The sequence below is a fragment of the Hemiscyllium ocellatum genome, chromosome 25, assembly GCF_020745735.1.
Source record: "Hemiscyllium ocellatum isolate sHemOce1 chromosome 25, sHemOce1.pat.X.cur, whole genome shotgun sequence".
In the NCBI taxonomy this organism is placed as follows: domain Eukaryota; kingdom Metazoa; phylum Chordata; class Chondrichthyes; order Orectolobiformes; family Hemiscylliidae; genus Hemiscyllium; species Hemiscyllium ocellatum.
Window position 1 is genome coordinate 10,820,326 of NC_083425.1, and position 17,921 is coordinate 10,838,246.

Consider the following 17,921-nt stretch of genomic DNA (forward strand, 5'->3'; position numbering starts at 1 on the left):
AAAGAAAGATTGACAGACAGACACATTGAGAAAAGAGGGCGAGTCAGAGTCAGAGATAGACAGGGAGAGACAGAGAGGGGGATGGAGACATAGTGGGAGAGAAAAAGACAGGAAAGAAAAAGATAGACAGAGAAAACACACAGATAAAAGATAGAGACAGTGAGAGACAGGAAAAGAGTTTATAATCTAGACAGATGGTTAAAGACACAACCACCAATAATGAATCAATTAAAATTAGAGAACGTGTCCAATGTCAAGTGAGCATCACACACACACACACACACACGCACACGCACACACTCCAAGTATAACATTTTAATGCAGTAGGCTTCAGTTATGGGGCTAGAAATGATACAGGTGCATTTGGAGGCCACTCAGCCCATTAAGCCTTGCACTACCTCTTTAAAAGAGCTATGCAAAATTTATTCCCACACCGAGACCTAGTACCCTACCTCCTCTCTGTTCTATAGGTACACCCCTGCACACTTGATCTGTCTCAAGTACTCCTTCAAATTCCTTTTAAAATCAGATAACGCACTCCCAAACACACCAACTCACTGCTCAAAATCTAGAAACCTCCCTTCTCATTGCTCTGTCGTTGACGTTAAAGCTGTATCCCTTGGTTACAAACTGTTCTGTAAAACCCGGCTCAGATTGCCCAGTGGATATCAATGTGTGAGTCAGTAAACAGAGAGGTGAAGCTTACCGGATTACCAAGTTATTGATCTTGAACTGAGTTTCAATGACACCTGTCGTTCGTAGCCGAACCCTCAGTAAATCCGTTTGTGTTGGCTTGTATTCTGGTGAAGTGATTCGATTAATGTTCATAAAAAAGCTGCATAGAACAAAGACAAACTGCATTTTAAAAAAAATTGAGAATTAAGAACAATGGAACTTCCACAGATAGAGGACTTTTTCCCAAACTTGTTTTACCAGTCCCTGAATAATCAAGGGTAGTCACTGCTTGTGTTACCGTTGGGTCCCACATACAGCAATGAGACTGGATAAAGTTTTGGCACTCCCAGGTGAGGGATACACTAGGGGCCAGAACAGCAAAACTTTCCTGTAAGTTTTTGAGTAATTACTTTGACAGCACCTTCTAAAACTACCTAGAAAGACAGCAGATACATGGATACGCCACCACCAGCAAGGTCCCCCCCAAGTGACACACCATTCCAATTGGAATTGTATTGCTGTTCCATCTCTGTCATTGTGGCAGCATTGTGTTACTCCCTCCCTAACAGCATGCTGGGTGTCAGGACATAGAGTCATAGAGATGTACAGCATGGAAACAGACCCTTCGGTCCAACCTGTCCATGCCGACCAGATATCCCAACCCAATCCAGTCCCACCTGCCAGCACCTGGCCCATATCCCTCCAAACCCTTCCTATTCATATACCCATCCAAATGCCTCTTAAATGTTGCAATTGTACCAGCCTCCACCACATCCTCTGGCAGTTCATTCCACACACGTACCACCCTCTGCGTGAAAAAGTTGTCCCTTCAGTCTCTTTTATATCTTTCCCCTCTCACCCTAAACCTAAACCCTCTAGTTCTGGACTCCCATCTTCAGGACTGCAGCAGTTTCAGAAGGCAGCTCACCTCCACCATCCCATGGACAATGGCAATGAGGCAGCACCGTGGGTCAGTGGTTAGCACTGCCACTGCCTGGGTTTGATTCCAGCTCGGGCGACAATCTGTGTGGAGTTTGCACATTCTCCCCATGTCTGCTTCAGTTTCCACCATCCTGGGATATGCAGGCTAGTGGTTTGGCCATAGAAAATGTAGAGTAACGGGGATGAGGTTGGTTTGGGTGGGATGCTCTTCAAAAGAGTGGGTGTCAACTCGATGGACCGAATAACCTGCTTCTATACTGTAGGAATTCTATGAAATGCTGGCCAGCCCGTGCTCACATCTTGAGAAGGAATAAAACAAAATACCATGGGCATGTCCATCCTGAAGGGAAAACAGATGTCTTTTTCAGCATCTGAGGCAGTGAAGCATCCCCTCAGCACTGTGTGGAAGTGGTTATGAGAGAATATGCTCCAGGCCCTCAAGTTCAACTTGAAGCCATAATCTTCCTAGACAATTCCTAGCACTGTCATAGATTGTCTCAATGTGCAATATTCTGATTTTGTAAATGGGTTGCCATGCGAGCACCCTGACACATGGACTCATCCAGGAGACTCCACTGCCCCCATTACTGGTTGGAGCTGGCTGTGTCACCATAAAGACCATCAAGAATATCAGCAATTCCCAAACCCAGATTCAAGGAGGTGAGGCTTGATAAGGAAGAGACTGAGAAGTATCGTGTAAGATGTACAAATTAGTGTAAAGGCACAGAAGATGAAATCAAACTGGATGTACAAATTAGTGTAAAGACATGGAAGATGAAATCAAACTGCTCATTCCTGTAGGAATATTAGAAATTCTGGAATGTCCTAGTTTATGAGTGGAATGAGGTGTTGGAAAGTGAAAGTGCAACCAGGCAACATCAGAGCAGTTATGGAGTGCTCCTTCACTTAAAAATCGGGAAATATGGGGAGTGGAGTCTCAGACACCATGTAGAATTACAGCGCAGAGATAGGCCATTCAGCCCATCTTGTTCATGCCAGTACAGGTATACAATCCTTATCTGAAATTCAGAAATCTGAAAAACTCCGAAATCTGAAATTTGTTTTGTGGAGTGTGGAGCAGGCGAACAGATGACCCAATTCCACACCCACTCGAACCATGCCAGTCAGATGTGACATGGCGGCGTGGCCCAGCACTGGCAGGCGTCAATTGTATGTCAGCGCTCACACTATTCACACGTGGGTCTGCTGTTAGGTAATTTTTTAAAATTTCACTGTGAAAGTGACATTTATCTCAAATTCCAAAAAACAACTGGCCCCAAGGATTTTGGATAAAGGATTGTGCACTTGTACTTAGGTTTCCTCTTTAGTTCACCAAATCCAATCACGTTATTGACCTAATTCTTTTAGACGCTGCCGTGAAACCTGTTGCTGGCTCAGTTACAACATACAACCTACAGCCATGGCTTCCATTTGATGCTGTTTTAAAAGCCTTAAGTGGTGAAACTAGATGCCAAACTCTGGAATTCCCTCCCTAAAACCGCTGCTTTTAAGGTGGACTTTAGAAGTCCTCTCCCTTTGGATCAAGCTGTTGATGCCATTTCCAACCCTGACATCTCTTTGTGTGCCTCAGAGCTAGAGATTTTGCCCAGCTGCACTCCTGATATTCCTCAGGGCAATGTTAAAGGTGCCATATAAACATTCTTTGCTGCAGGAGGATGGCGTAATTGAGGTGTGATGTCACAGCTAACACGACACACAAGGCGACATGGTAAACAGTTGCTCTCACTCCTACAGCTTATAATACTCAAGCCCAAGGGTCCAAGTGCTCTCAGTGGCCTGGTTCTTTCTCAAAAGAGAAAGAAAGACTGACATTTATATAGCATCTATCATGGCCTCAGAAAATCCCAAACTGTTTTACATCAAACAGCATACTTTTAACAGGAATGGTCACTGCAGTAATGGCAGGAAACTCAGCTGACAATTTCCACAAAGATCCCACAAGCAACAATATGAAAAGGAATATGTTTTACTGCTATTGGCCGAAGGGTAAATACTGGATAACCCTGGTTCTTCTATTGCATCATAAGTCAATCGCCTATTTGCAAGATGGCGTCTGTCAGTGTAGCACTCACTAGAGCGAGTGCTCGGGTTTTAGAGTTAGACTCGGACCTACTTCTGACTCAAAAGTGGGGTTAAGAATGTTATCCAGAGAGACAAACTCTAGAGGCTGTGCAGGAAGGGATTGCTTGTTTTGAGGTACAGGTTACAAGAAGAAATTGGAATTTCAAAAGAGTTAAGACAAGATGACAAAGTGAAAACCTGGAATTCCTTTAGTCCAAATTTCAATTGACAATTTGGAAGATTGATTTTGAGAGATTTGTCACATTAGGCTGTCGGATGCCTGCATAACAGACAGGTGAATGGAGTTGAGGTAGGGTACAGATCATCCATGCTTGAGTCAAGCAGTGGGACAAGATTGATGGGCTGAATAGCCTATTTCTGTTCCTCGGCTGAACCAACAGAGGCCATCACGTATAGCGAGTCATTCAGATGCCCACGTGAACAGTGCAGAAGATGATGATTCAAAACAGAGTGCGATTGACAGCTTCACCAGCATATTGGTTTGAGTGGAGGCTCTGCTGTTTGGGATCAGCTGATGCTCGCCCCATTCTCCAGTCCGCAGCAACAACAAAATATCACTTGGTGCTCCAGTACCGGCAACTGAACTTCACTTCACTGGCTCCCCGCTGCTCCAGTTTAAACCACAGGCCGCAGTATTTTTGCCATCTTCAAAACACAGGAGAAGTGGAACACTACTTTTGGTCATGACGTTTCCTCATTTAAGCAACAAAGGTCAGGTGGGAACCACAGTGAAATTTCTCAATTGTCTCATTAAAAACCCATCCTCCGAGGCCAGAGCGTCCTTCCGCTTGTCACTCTGAATTAGCTATCAAACTCTCTCCAAATTGACTTGGACAAGGACATGCCAGTAACCCCCCTGATGATGTAAGTGGTGATAGCAACGTCTGTCTGTGCAAACTGGAGTTGGTGACTAGGTCCCCGAGCTACTCTACTGGGAGACAGCCACCACGCATATTCAAGTTCCCAGCTTCACATCAGGCTGTCAAATGTCAGATACAGAATGCTTAAATCCTGAATGACAGGGCAAGATGCTCTCCGGCCACTGGACAGTTCAGGTACAGTCTCTGCTGACAACGCCTTCTGTCTCCCAGCAGTGACACATGTCACTTTAAGACCATTCCGATGGTCAGACACGAGGCTGGAAGATACAGTGATGTTTCAAGCCAGTCCATCCACCAGTTTCACTGCTCGTCACCCTCCTGCTCCTATATCCTATTGGGACAGATTGGGACAAAAAGGTAGCATTGTCACCTTAAAATTAAAACCTAGCCACTCTAGGGTGATGTCAGGAAGCAATGGGAAATGTGTGATTCTCTCCTATTGAGAAAGTGACTGAGGCCAAGAGTGGGGAGGGTTACAATTTAGAATTTCAAGAGCTAGATTGCTCGATGTCGGTTAGGCGAAGAGAGGAAGGGTCAGGAAACCCCGATGGAAAATGAGCTGAAGAACAGATTGAGCCAAGTAGAAGGGGTAGATGACCTCCTATGGGAGGATTCTAACTGTACAAAGCGGGGAATGTATTCATCAGATTCTCACTATTGTTCATTTCAAAATGAAATAAATCGCATCTTCATCTTGAATGAGGTGTATTGCAACGCTTCCCTGTTCCTGATAAATAACTGAGTGCTAGTTTCACAAGTACAAAGATAGCAGACTCACCAGTACTGATATGGACAGTAATTCTCACTGAACTGACAAGGGGTGTGGAATAGAAATGGTTCCAATAGGCAGGAACACCACAGAATGAATAAGGAGACACTCTCTTATTACAGGACAAAGGGTTAATGCTGGGGGATGTGCTGAGGGTGTGGGGGCGGGGCTGATGCTGTGCAGTGGGGTGGTTACTGGTTAACAGGGATTGATAAAGAAAATCAAAGTGCATCTGACTTGTCTTTCAGCATCTCAACAGACAGATAACATAATGAGAATGGAATTGTTGACTAATTACAATGATTAATCCCCATTGATTAGTCCATGACAGGAGGAGAGAGAAATCCCACAGTGCTGGGGAGCTTCAAGACGTAGATCCAATATTAAAAATCACAACACCAGGTTATAGTCCAACAGGTTTAATTGGAAGCACACTAGCTTTCGGAGCACGCTCCTTCATCAGGTGATTGACAATTAAACCTGTTGGACTATAACCTGGTGTTGTGATTTTTAACTTTGTACACCCCAGTCCAACACTGGCATCTCCAAATCATGAGATCAAATATAACATCCTCCTTTAATCACACTTAGCACATGCCATGCCTCGTATCAAGCGTGCACTGGATTCCAAAAGGTTACAATATAAATGAGAAGGATTGATATCAGGCATTAGCTTTCACTATTGGGAGCCTGCTCAATAGGTTAATTGAGTTTCCTATTCTTACTGCCTGGGAAGCACAGACACAGTACAGCCTGGGAAAGTCGCACACACTACGGCCCGTCTTACTGCCCGGGTAAGTCACGCACACCCGTACTCTACAGACTGACTTACTGCCCATGATCTACGCGGGGAAAGTTTGACAGGCTTAATGAAGGCAATGGTAGAGGACATGCCTCAAGTCTTCACAATGCATTATTCAAACAAAGTGTTGTATCAGGTAGTTAATTCACACTATGGGTGAATGATCCTTCTAGGAATAATGCAATCTACCATTTTGTTGATACATATATAAACTGTCAAGATTAGAGTGGTGCTGAAAAAGCACAGCAGCATCTGAGGAGCAGGAAAATCAATGTTTCGGCCCTTCGTCATATATAAACTGCATCATTCAACATTAGTCATCAATTAGGAGACTCATGCTTTCCCTCACCAACCCACATTCTCTCTTTCCCCAACCTCCGATGCTTTCTTCCATTTTCTGTCCCTGTCCCCATTCCTGTTGTCTTTCTCTCTCGACGACTCCTCTCCCTCTGCTCCCTTTCTGATCCTGGTTGATATATTGCTGTCTGCAGCGAATGTAACTGGAGAGGTCACAAAAGATTAAAACAAGAGAATGTGCTCAGAATATACTGAAAACAATACAAAAGCTGTATCACTTGAGACCTCTTAAGCTTGAGCTTCAATCAACTCTGTATTAATCAGGAGAGTTCAGAATTTACTAATGCTTTACTCATTGTATAACAAGGTTAGGCCACCTTCAAAGGACCTGTCATTAAAACACTGCAGCATTCTCATATGTGCTGTGATGGAGCTTTGTAAACAGCTTTCACAAATAAGAGTGAGTTGCAGTAATTCAGCCTGAGACTATTTTGCTATTAGCGTATATATCATGGGATGTCATCATTAGCAGTCTCTCGTACATGAGGATGACTCTCTTCCACTCTCGGGGAGTCTGTAGATCTGTAGGCTGTATAGACTGATGGGGCTACCACAGGCTCTGTTACACTTGGAGCGGTGATGGTCACAGGAAGGGGGTGGGTGGGGGGTTGGTGTGGCAGCACGCTCCTTTTGCAGTTTTCGTCCGGCTTCCATTTTCTCCCAGGCTGCAAGTCTCGAGGTGCTCGATGCCTTCCCAAATCCTCCTTCTCCACTTTGGACGGTTTTGGGTCATCGATTCCCAGGATCCGTGGGAATGCTGCACTTTGCCATCGAAGTGCTTCCTCTGTCCACCTGGGGCTGAGCTGCTGTTTCAAACCTGCAATGTAGGCATTGTTGACTATGTCCATGGCCCATCCACAATTGCCCTGGATAAAAAGGTGATGGTGAGCTGCCTTCTTGAACTGCTGTGGTGGTGTAGGTTGCTGATCAGATAGCAATTCCAGAATTTTGGAATGCTGGAATGCTGAAGGAGGTGTGAAATATTTCCAAGTAAGGTTGGTATGCAGTTGGAGGAAAACTTGCAGGCAGTGTTCCCATGTATCTGCTCTCCTTGTTCTTCCAGTCGGTAGAAGTTATACGTTTGAAAGATGCTATCCAAGGAGCCTTGTAGATGGCACACACCACTGTTGATGTCATCTGTGGCAGAGGGAGTAAAAATGTTGAAAGCATGGATGTGGTGTCAATTCAGCAGGCTGCTTTTTCCTGGATGTTCTCAAACGTCTAAAGTGCTGGAAACTGTCTGAATTCCTGACTTGCGCCTTGTAGATGGTGGGTAGACTTTGGAGAACCAGAAACAAGTTACTCAGCATAGCATTCTAAGCCTGTGTCCTGTTCTTGTAGTTAAAAATATTTATATGCTTAGTCCAGTTCAGTTTCTGGGCAATGGTAACCCCAGGATGTTCATAGTGTTGGATTGGGTGATGGCGATGGCATTGGATTTCAATGGATGATGGTTGGATTCACTCGTCATTGCCTGGCACAGATGTTACCACTTATCAGCTTTGATAACGTGACATAAAGAACTTATCAGCCTAAACCTGGATATTGTCCAGGTCTCACTAAACATGAACACCAAGTGCTTCAAGGTCTGAGGAGTCACAAACGGTGGAGAACATTGTGCAATCATCGGTGAACGTTCCCACTTCTGACTGCATAATAGAGGGAAGGTCATTGACGACGCAGCTAAAGATGGTTGGGCCTAAGATCCTTCCTAGACATTGTAGATGCCATGCTGTAACTGAACTAGAACAGCTTGGTTCAATGGTGTGGCATGTGCTGAAGCACAGGTCTTCAGTACTATTGCTGGAATGTTGGCAGGGCCCATAGCCTTTTGCAGTATCCAGTGCCTCTAGCCATTTGTTGATGAACTGCATTTTTTTTGTAGACTTGACCAAGGTGGCACAAGAAGCGTGCGGCTGCAGAATCTCCAGCTGCCAATGGGATGTCGCCACCAAACAACTGGAAGAATAGGCTGTTTCACCATTGACCACTTGAGACGTGGCAGCTGCTGAATCCCAAGGAGAGAGTATGTTCTCAGTACTGGTGAAGGGGCTTTGGTACAGTGCAACGTGCATTCAAGCCTGTTACTCTTGCTGGGTGGAAGAGACATTAGTGTCTAATCTTGACATTAATCTGTCTGATGGAGATGGGGGCCCTTTAAATAATTTCAGTTAATCAGTCTGTTCAGACATGTTACTACTACACATGTCTGGAGCAGATGGGTGTTGAATCTGGGCCTCACGGACCAGAGGTTGGGACATTACCACAATGCCACAAGAGTCCTCAAAAATGTCCCTCTAAATAAGTTAAGCCGCATCCAATTTGGACATAAACAGCTGGTTCTTGGCACGTGTAAAGAGACCTCTATTGTCTCCGAAGTACTTCAGTAAAATAACAATCTACTTTACTCTTCTCATTACGAGAGACATTCACTTTAACCCAATCAGCAGAGTGCCCACTGGGAAATCTACACAGAGTGCAGTTATCCCAAGGTGATGAGCACATTAATGAAATATCAGATCCTGCTTGGTAACCTCAAGTTGTTGACATCTTTTTCTCCAATATAAATAATACTCATCCCCTCCCTATTTCCCAACTCTGTCTGTAACTTTAGGGTGTAGGTTTGCTCGCTGAGCTGTAGGTTTGATATCCGGACGTTTCATTACCTGGCTAGGTAACATCATCAGTGGTGACCTCCAAGTGAAGCGAAGTTGTTGTCGCCTGCTTTCTATTTATACCTCTCTCCTGGATGGGGTTCCTGGGGTTTGTGGTGATGTCATTTCCCCTCAGAATCCGTGTGGAGGGCTATGAGGGAGAAAGGGTTGTGTCTTTTTGTGGAGGCCAGGTAACGAAACGTCTGGATATCAAACCTACACCCTAAATCTCAACCTGAGCTACAAACCTTCATAAACCTTGCCTGTCTGTAACTAGTTATACATATACATGGAGCCCTATCAGAGTCAGACCCCCATCCAAACTGGCTCCCACTTCTTTAATTAAAACAGCAGGAAGACTTTTATCCAGGATACACTGAGGCCAATTCCCGTGCTGAAGGTTAACATTGTGTTGAACGTACACCTGGGTTGCTGGACTCTTACTACATTAACAGCATGATAGAAAAACAAATTGTTGATACTGGTACAGTGAGTCTTCAGGAATTGCAACTGGGCTCACAATACAGACAGCGGCAGATACAGTTCTAAAAACTAATAACATCATAATACTTGATAACAGGTTAATGTAAAACAACACATTGCTGCACACCTCTCTGTAAAACAGACAACCACATCAAAAGATTCAGAAAATAAAAGGAGAGCAAAACGATCCGAGTCTAGGGATATCATTAAAATGTCTGATATAATTTGGTTTAAAAGGTATGTTTTACCTTCAGGATGTTGGAATGGAAGTTCCTTTCATCACTTCAAAATTATATCTTTATTAAACTACATTCATAAAATAAAGAGGATTGTGTTTGACTTCGCTATGTTAACCGAGGATTTCATGCACTTAATTCTCTACAGATTCATTTAGTGCCAGGTTATATCAACAAGCATAGGCCTGATCCACTCTCAGGTGGGGGTTGGGAGGAAATGGGGAGAAAAGCCTGCAAGTTAAAACCAAAGTTTTCACAGAACTAAAGGTTTGTTGGTAAAGTTGAAATGATGTTTGGTGTCAATCACCAGGTAAATTGCCCATAGCGTTAGGTGCAATTGTCAGAGGGAAATGTGTCTGGGCGGGTTACTGTTTGGAGGGTCGGTGTGGTGTGGTTGAGCCAAAGGGCCCGTTTCCACACTGTAGGGAATCTAATCAGTGGGTGGTCCTCAAACTGCTGAGTCAGGGTTATGAGAGGTCATCATCGCTTTGGACAGTGGTGAATGGAGTGGCTCAGCTGGTCTCCACAAGCCTGTGTGAACTCAGACTGTACATCTTCAGGAGTTTCTGAAATACCAGTACAGACACTGCCCACACAGATCTGTACTTGCAATCCCACCACATCTCCCATGTTACAATCATGTTTGCACTTTGAAACAGAACTTGATTGGTGGTGAAGAAATTTGAAACGTCCTGAAGTCAGGAAAGGCGCTACATAAATGCAAGTCTCTCTCTCTGATTTTGTACACATGATACTCCTGCTGGAGCCACTCAACAAAGGCCGTAGTAAAGGTTAGTTGTTCACTGCAAAATGAATTCTAAAAAAGCTTTTCAAAGAAAAGGATATTACTGAATCACAACATCGTTACGGTCATTTGTCTTCTGCCTAAGTGTAACCACAGCTTTCTGCAAATTGTCAGGTTCTCACTTTAGCTGCACACTCCCATCCTCTCATGGAAATGATCACATTCAGCGGTCAAATTAAACTGAAAACTAATCACCAATGCATCAAAATAAACTTGATAAACAAATCCTGATGACTGAATATTGTATGTGAGAACAGATGGGATTGAGAACTTTTGCAGATGAACAGGAATATTAAGCAGCACATTAACACAAGCAGTCTCTAGTAGAATATGTTGTTTTGGAGGGAATGCAGAATAAATGGAGTCAAACTCATATTTATAAATTCAGGTGTGGTTACGAGGTGTGGGTTAAAATCCAGAATTACAGTTTAGTTTTGTGCTGTCCAACTCCTCACAACCACGTGGTAATGACTGCCCCTAGGTCACAGTATAGACATAGCAACCATCCTTCTCAAAAGAGGATGGAGCAAAGAGGAAATCAATTAATTTTGCTAAACGGCAACATCCCCTGAGGGCCCAATTCACGAGTGACGTTCCTGGTTATAGATAAAGGCAGACTGAGGTGTTGGTTTCATCCCACTTTTTCTTCCCCCCCCCTCCCCCATTGTTCTTTTGCCCATTCTACTTTTGGACTCCTCTTACCCTAAGATATGGCAACAACACCTTACCAGAGGGACAATAAATAAACACAGTCCCAGCCCTCAGTGGCAAGATTCTTCACTGAAGACACTTTGAGAGAAAATCTCATCAGACAAGCGTTAAAAGTTTGGTTAGTTTTCCCTCACATCTGAGGTGGAACTTTGTTGACAACCAGCTTTGAAAAGTCAATGACTAATCCAGCATTGTCTGAACATCATCAACTTCTACACTAATCACCTTAAGCAAATGTAAGCCATGAGAAGGAATTGAAAAAAATATCCCTTCACAAAGTGAGCAACCTTTAATAGTTTAAAAGGGCCTTTCCTCTTTGTAGTTAGACAGACAGCTCATCACCAAGTTGACCTGACTTCCTCCCCCAGGGACTCACTGAGGCTAACCTGACACTACGCTCACGACACTTGGCTCTCACCTCCATTGGCTCTGATTGTGTCTGACTCAGTATAATGACACTCATTACTCAAGCACGCCAACCAGATAGAAAGCTGTCGTTGGCGTGCTTCTCTGACCTTATACCTCCGACCTTATACCTCCACAGCTGAGAGTTAATGTCAAAGCCAGCAATTAGTGCACTGTGTGTTAAAACGAAACACAAAACGTCAGGCAAATTAACAGTGCAAACTTTACACAGAGGCAGCAATTACTAGTCAAATTGTGGAAATGTCACACAAAGCCCTTTTCAGCTAATAATCTATCAGGCATTCACTTGAGGGGCTACGTTAAAAAAGAATAGAAAGGCACAGCAATTAGTTGATTGCTGTCAGTTGCAATTTTTTTTTGTTTTGTCAAGGTTTACACTCTGCTGGAGAAATCCTGGCTCTCCAAACCCTTCCTTTCACTGTGCAGTTTCCCTCAGGTGAGAGGCTCTATTCACATTTCTTGGCCACTGCTCCATCCATCCACATCCCACTGGATTCTCCGTCACCTCCTCACGCCCCCAGCTCACACTCCCCCATGATGCAGGACACTAGCAGCAGTCTTCATACATTGCAGCTATTGACAAGAGATTGGTGACTATCGAGGCCTCTCTACTCTTTTATACTAAAAGGTAAACTGAAAGTGAACACCCCCCCCCCCCCCCACCCCCAAAGATGGTGAGGGTGGGGTTGATGGGTTTCAACAGCCAGAACCCCAATCCTCAGGATGACCCTCCCTCCACCTCACCATTTCTTTGTCCCTCCTGTGAGACGTTCCTTAAAACCCGCCTCTTTGATCAAGCTTTTTGTCACCCGTCCTCATTACCCATACTGCGCCGCGGTCCACGTTTACTCCTCAAGTCCCCTGTGACACTCCACACAATACTTTCTTCCATCAAAGGCACTATATTGGTGCAAGCTGTTGTGTTATCGTTGTGAAACAGTTAAGTACATTGTGTGGTATCAGATTGTAGAAAGACCGGGTGAAGGAGGATAGGAATAGGAGGAGACCATTCAGCCCTTCCAGTCTGTTCCACCATTCAATGAGATCACGGCTGATCTGTAACCTAACTCCATATACCTTTGGCCTATATCTCTAAATACCTCTGCTTAACAACATTTTAAAACTAAGATAAAATTAACAGAATGCTCTGCTGTTTGTGGAAGAGGATTCCAAACATCCTCCACGTTGTGTGTGTAGAAGTGCTTCCTAACATCTCTCCTGAACAATCTGACCCTAATTCTCAGACTATGCCTCTAGTCCGAAATCACCTACCAATGAAAATAGTTTATCGTTCCTGCCAATACCTTGAACACTTTGATCAAATCACCTCTAAATTCTAGAAACAAAAACAAACCTAACTTGTGCAATCTCTCCATATAACTCAACCCTGAAGTCCAAGCACCAAATTTCTTCATGTGGAGGTTAATGATGCTGCTAGTTTGACTAATTTGTGTAAAGTTTAGCACAAGACATAATCTACATATCATATTTACATCATAATTCATAAAAAGGAAATTGACTCATCTACAAGATGCAAGTTACTTAAACATCCGGCATTATAATTCAATATTAATCACATCCTGAAAATCAATTAAAGACACAGCTTATAATTTTGGATAGAGTGAGTCATTATTTTTCTGAAGAATGGAATATCAGCACCATCCTGAATCTTCCAGTCCACATGCATCTACACGGACCCCACCAGCATGGTTGCCTCCTGACTGATCCCCCACCCCTTATCCAGCACAATTCCCACTCTCCTGCACAGCTCTCCCCCCCCCGCCCCCCTCCGCCAACCCCACATTCTCCCTTGTGAAGACAGAAGGGTGACACAAATATGGTGAACACAGAGGTTAGTAAGGGAGGAATTGAAGCAAACTTGTATTCATACAGAAGTAGTATTAGAGAAATTGATGGTACTGAAGGCTGATAAATCCTCACGGCCGGATAATCTACATCTGACAGTACATAAGGAAGTGGGTCTAGAAGTAGTGGAAGCATTGGTAGTCATCTTCCAAGATTTTTTTGACTCTGGAACATTTAGAGTTATAGAGTCAAAGAGATGTACAGCATGGAAACAGACCCTTTGGTCCAACCTGTCCATGCCGACCAGATATCCCAACCCAATCTAGTCCCACCTGCCAGCACCTGGCCCATATCCCTCCAAACCCTTCCTATTCATATACCCATCCAAATGCCTCTTAGATGTTGCAAGTGTAGCAGCCTCCACCACTTCCTTTGGCAGTTCATTCCATACCCATACCACCCTCTGTGCGAAAAAGTTGCCCCTAAGGTCTCTTTTAAGCTTTCCCCTCTCATCCTAAACCTATGCCCTCTACTTCTGGACTCCCCACCCCAGGGAAAAGTCTTTGCCTATTTATCCTATCCATGCCCCTCATAATTTTGTAAACCTCTATAAGGTCACCCCTCAGCCTCCGACTCTCCAGGGAAAACAGCCCCAGCCTGTTCAGCCTCTCTCTATGGCTCAGATCCTCCAACCCTGGCAACATCCTTGTAAATCTTTTCTGAATTCTTTCAAGTTTCACAACATCTTTCCGATAGGAAGGAGACCAGAATTGCACACAATATTCCAACAGTGGCCTAACCAATGTCGTGTACAACCGCAACATGACCTCCAACTCCTATACTCCATACTCTGACCAATAAAGGAAAGCATACCAAACACCTTCTTCACTATCCTATCTACCTGCAACTCCACTTTCAAGGAGCTATGAACCTGCACGTCAAGGTCTCTTTGTTCAGCAACACAACCTAGGACCTTACCATTAAGTCTACAGATTTGAGGGTATCCAACGTAATCCTGCTATTGAAATGGGGGAGAGAGCAAACAAGGAATTACAGACCAGTGAGTCTGATGTTGGTATCAGAGAAGATGCTAGAGTCCATTGTCAAGGATTTCGTAGAGGACCACTTAGAAAACAGTGGTAGAATCACTCACAGGCCATATGGATTTACTAAAGGGAAATCATACACTAATCTATTGGAATTATTTAAGGATGTAACTTGTGGAACTCAATAGGGGAAGCCTGTTGTGTTGTCAAACAGAGAGATATGGGGATTCAAATACATGGTTCTTTCAAATTTGCATCACAGGTAGATTGGGTGGTTAAGGCGGCATTTAGCACACTTGCCTTCATTTCACAGACTTTTGAGTTTTATAGTTAGACTGTCATGTTGAGGTCGTACAGGACATCGGTGAGGTCAGTTTTGGAGTGCTGTGCCCAGTTGTGATCACCCTGATATAGAAAGGATATTATTAACTGGAGAGGGTTCAGAAAAGATTGCCAGGAATGAAATGTTTGAATTCTGAGGAGTGGCTGGGACTTCTTTCACTGGAGCATAGGAGGTTGACTGGTGATCTTATAGAGATTTATAAAATCATCAGGGTATAGATAAGGTGAATAACAAAGGTCTTTTCCACAGGATGGCCCACTTCAAAACTAGAAGGCATATTTAAAAGGCGAGAGGAGAAAGATTTAGAAAGGACCTGAGGGGCAATGTGTTTTACACAGACTGCTTCTGATGTGAAATGAACTTCCAGAGGAAGTTGTAGTAGGAAGTATAGTGACAATATTTAAAAGATATTTGGATAGGTAAATGGATAGGAAAAGTTTAGAGAGATATGGGCCAAACACAGCCAAGTGGGACTAATTCAGATTGGGAAACTTGGTTAGCACAGACCAGTTGGACCGAATGGTCTGTTTCCATGCTGTATCACTCTGTGACTGACAATTAACTACCAGGTTGTGTTTAAAGTTTAAACTAGGCAGATTGTCTCTGATTGGTCAATGTCTTAATCAGAGAAAATCAACCAGCAAATGGCTGTCAGTCATTTTGTTCAGTTGAAACACAGTGATTGTACATTTTCTACCTGTTTACAAAGAACAGTTACATTTAAATATACGCAGCTTCTACCACATGTGTGTTTACTGCAAGCCCAACTGACAATCCTAAACTGGTCATCAGTGTAATTCTCCACACACTCAGAACTATGCAGTAAGTGTTGCCTAGTTGTAGAACCATGTCTCATGCTAGACATGGTATTGAGACTTTGGCAAGTATGAAAACAGTCAGTACCCAGTTTGGCATGAACAGTTGAAGGGTTATGCAGTTTGATACGATCTGTCGGTCTTTGGGATGTATGACTAACAAAGCTGGCATTACACTGGCATTGAAATTCACATACCATATTATGCATTTCCGAGTAAGACAGAACACCCTTCTGGTTGGATGGCAGCATGCGGTTAGTGATGAACAGGATCTATGTGACCACTGCATTGTAGCAGCGTGAAACAGTCAGAGGTGGTGACAATTCAGAGTGACCAATTTCCATCAATGACTCTTTTACTGACTCCCTATAACATGAGGAGAGGATGAATTCCCACATGTCCAAAGTCACATGTTTCTGGTTATGCTTCCCACGGATCCATGTTTTAAATTAGTTTGTGTAAGGAAGCTCTCAGTATTGCCTTTAGCAAATTATTTGCTTCCACCATTTCTTTTGTGAACCTGTTCCACAGATTAGACACCACCTCCCTAAAACATTGGATGCGTGCACTGGCCTCATCTTTACCCACTTCAAGGTGGCTGTGCCCTCAGGTTTGACTGTTCTGGAAATGGGAAAACAATTGTTCATGGTCTATGTTGCTGAATCCTAATTTCAGTTGATTTTAGTCATCATTCTGCCTTCTGGGAACATCTACAATTTTCATAATTACTCTTCATAATCCAATTCCTCCCTATTCCCATAATCGCTCAGATTGCTGTACGCTGTACCCTTTCAACAGCTGCAGTATTCTTTTCCTCAGACAGCATTTCCAAACCCAGGACCTCTTCCATCTGGAAGGACAAGGGCAGCAGGTATATGGGAACACCACCCCCTGCAGGTTTGCCTCCAAGTCACTCCCCAGCCTGACTTGGAAATATAACTGCTGCTCCTTCACTGTCGCTGGATCAAAATCCTGGAATTCCTGCCCTAAGGTCATTGTGGCCCACCCACAGCACATGGATCGCAGCAGTTCAAGAAGGCAACTCAACAACGTTCACAAGGGCAACTGGCGACAGGCAATAAATGCTGGTAGAGTCAGTGAATCCCAAGTCCTATGAAATGAATAAGAAAGTCCTTTTGTCCCATGAATATCTGAAATTGTGGTTGTATAATGGTTTATAAATTATAAATAATATTAACCTTTGGAGCATAAACCAACATCTGACTTGCTTGAATCATTGGCAGAGTGTACAGTCACATTTATAGCATTCGGTATATTTCAGGGGAAACCGAACAAGTTCCTGAGGGAGAAGGAACAGGTAGATATACAGATAGGCCGAGGTGTTAAACAGGAAGGAGAATTAACACTAACATGGACCTGATAGGCTGAATGGCCTGTTTCCGTGTGTACATTATATGGAATGCACAGTGAACGTCGAGGTACACAGGAAACCGCTAACTTACTAATGTGCCGAGTCATTCAGCTCAAACTCATAGCCTCGCGATGCTGCCAGTTTGACTCCCTGGTCCGCCCATAGGAAGCGGAGGGCGTGGGACATGAAGGGGAAGAGCGCATAATCCTCATCGAAACAGCGACCACAGGACAGTACCGTCTGAGCGTGGATCTGAAACACAACAGGCAAAAAAAAACGCGAGTCAAAACTGATTCCAGACGTGACCCCATGTTAGTCACAGGGGAGGAGAATGCAATGGGAGAGAAGGTGCAGAAAGGAGGAGGAGGCTCAAAGGAAGGGAGGGAGGTAGATGAGTCAGTCTGTCAGCTAGCTGCAATGACATTTCAGATTTAATTAACTTTTTCTTTTAGGGAAGATAATACTGACGCCTTCCTAACCAGAGTTAGCAGAATCCATCTAAATGTGCACAATGTTAACGTGTCCATCTCCCATCTTTCAGTGACCAAAAGTAAAATATTCTCAATCAGAACAAAATTCTTGCACACTGTAATTTCTACCCACTTCTTTCTCCAAGAAGTGATCATAAACGCTGGAATGCCCACAACTATTAATGTCAGACACCACCCACTCACTGAGAACATCACCCCATTACC

At 43.8% G+C, this 17,921-nt stretch overlaps 1 protein-coding gene across 2 annotated transcripts in view; it reads right to left on the bottom strand.

The window, feature by feature from the left end:
- The window catches only part of gnav1 (guanine nucleotide binding protein (G protein) alpha v1), a 120,662-nt gene that overhangs the window by 47,582 nt on the left and 55,159 nt on the right, over positions 1-17,921 (bottom strand). For both annotated transcript variants that reach the window (XM_060844460.1, XM_060844459.1), the window contains 2 exons: positions 17,318-17,478; positions 707-835 (listed from right to left, as the gene is read on the bottom strand). In XM_060844460.1, the coding sequence (XP_060700443.1) occupies positions 707-835; positions 17,318-17,478 (290 nt within the window). The remainder of the gene's footprint in view (positions 1-706; positions 836-17,317; positions 17,479-17,921) is intronic.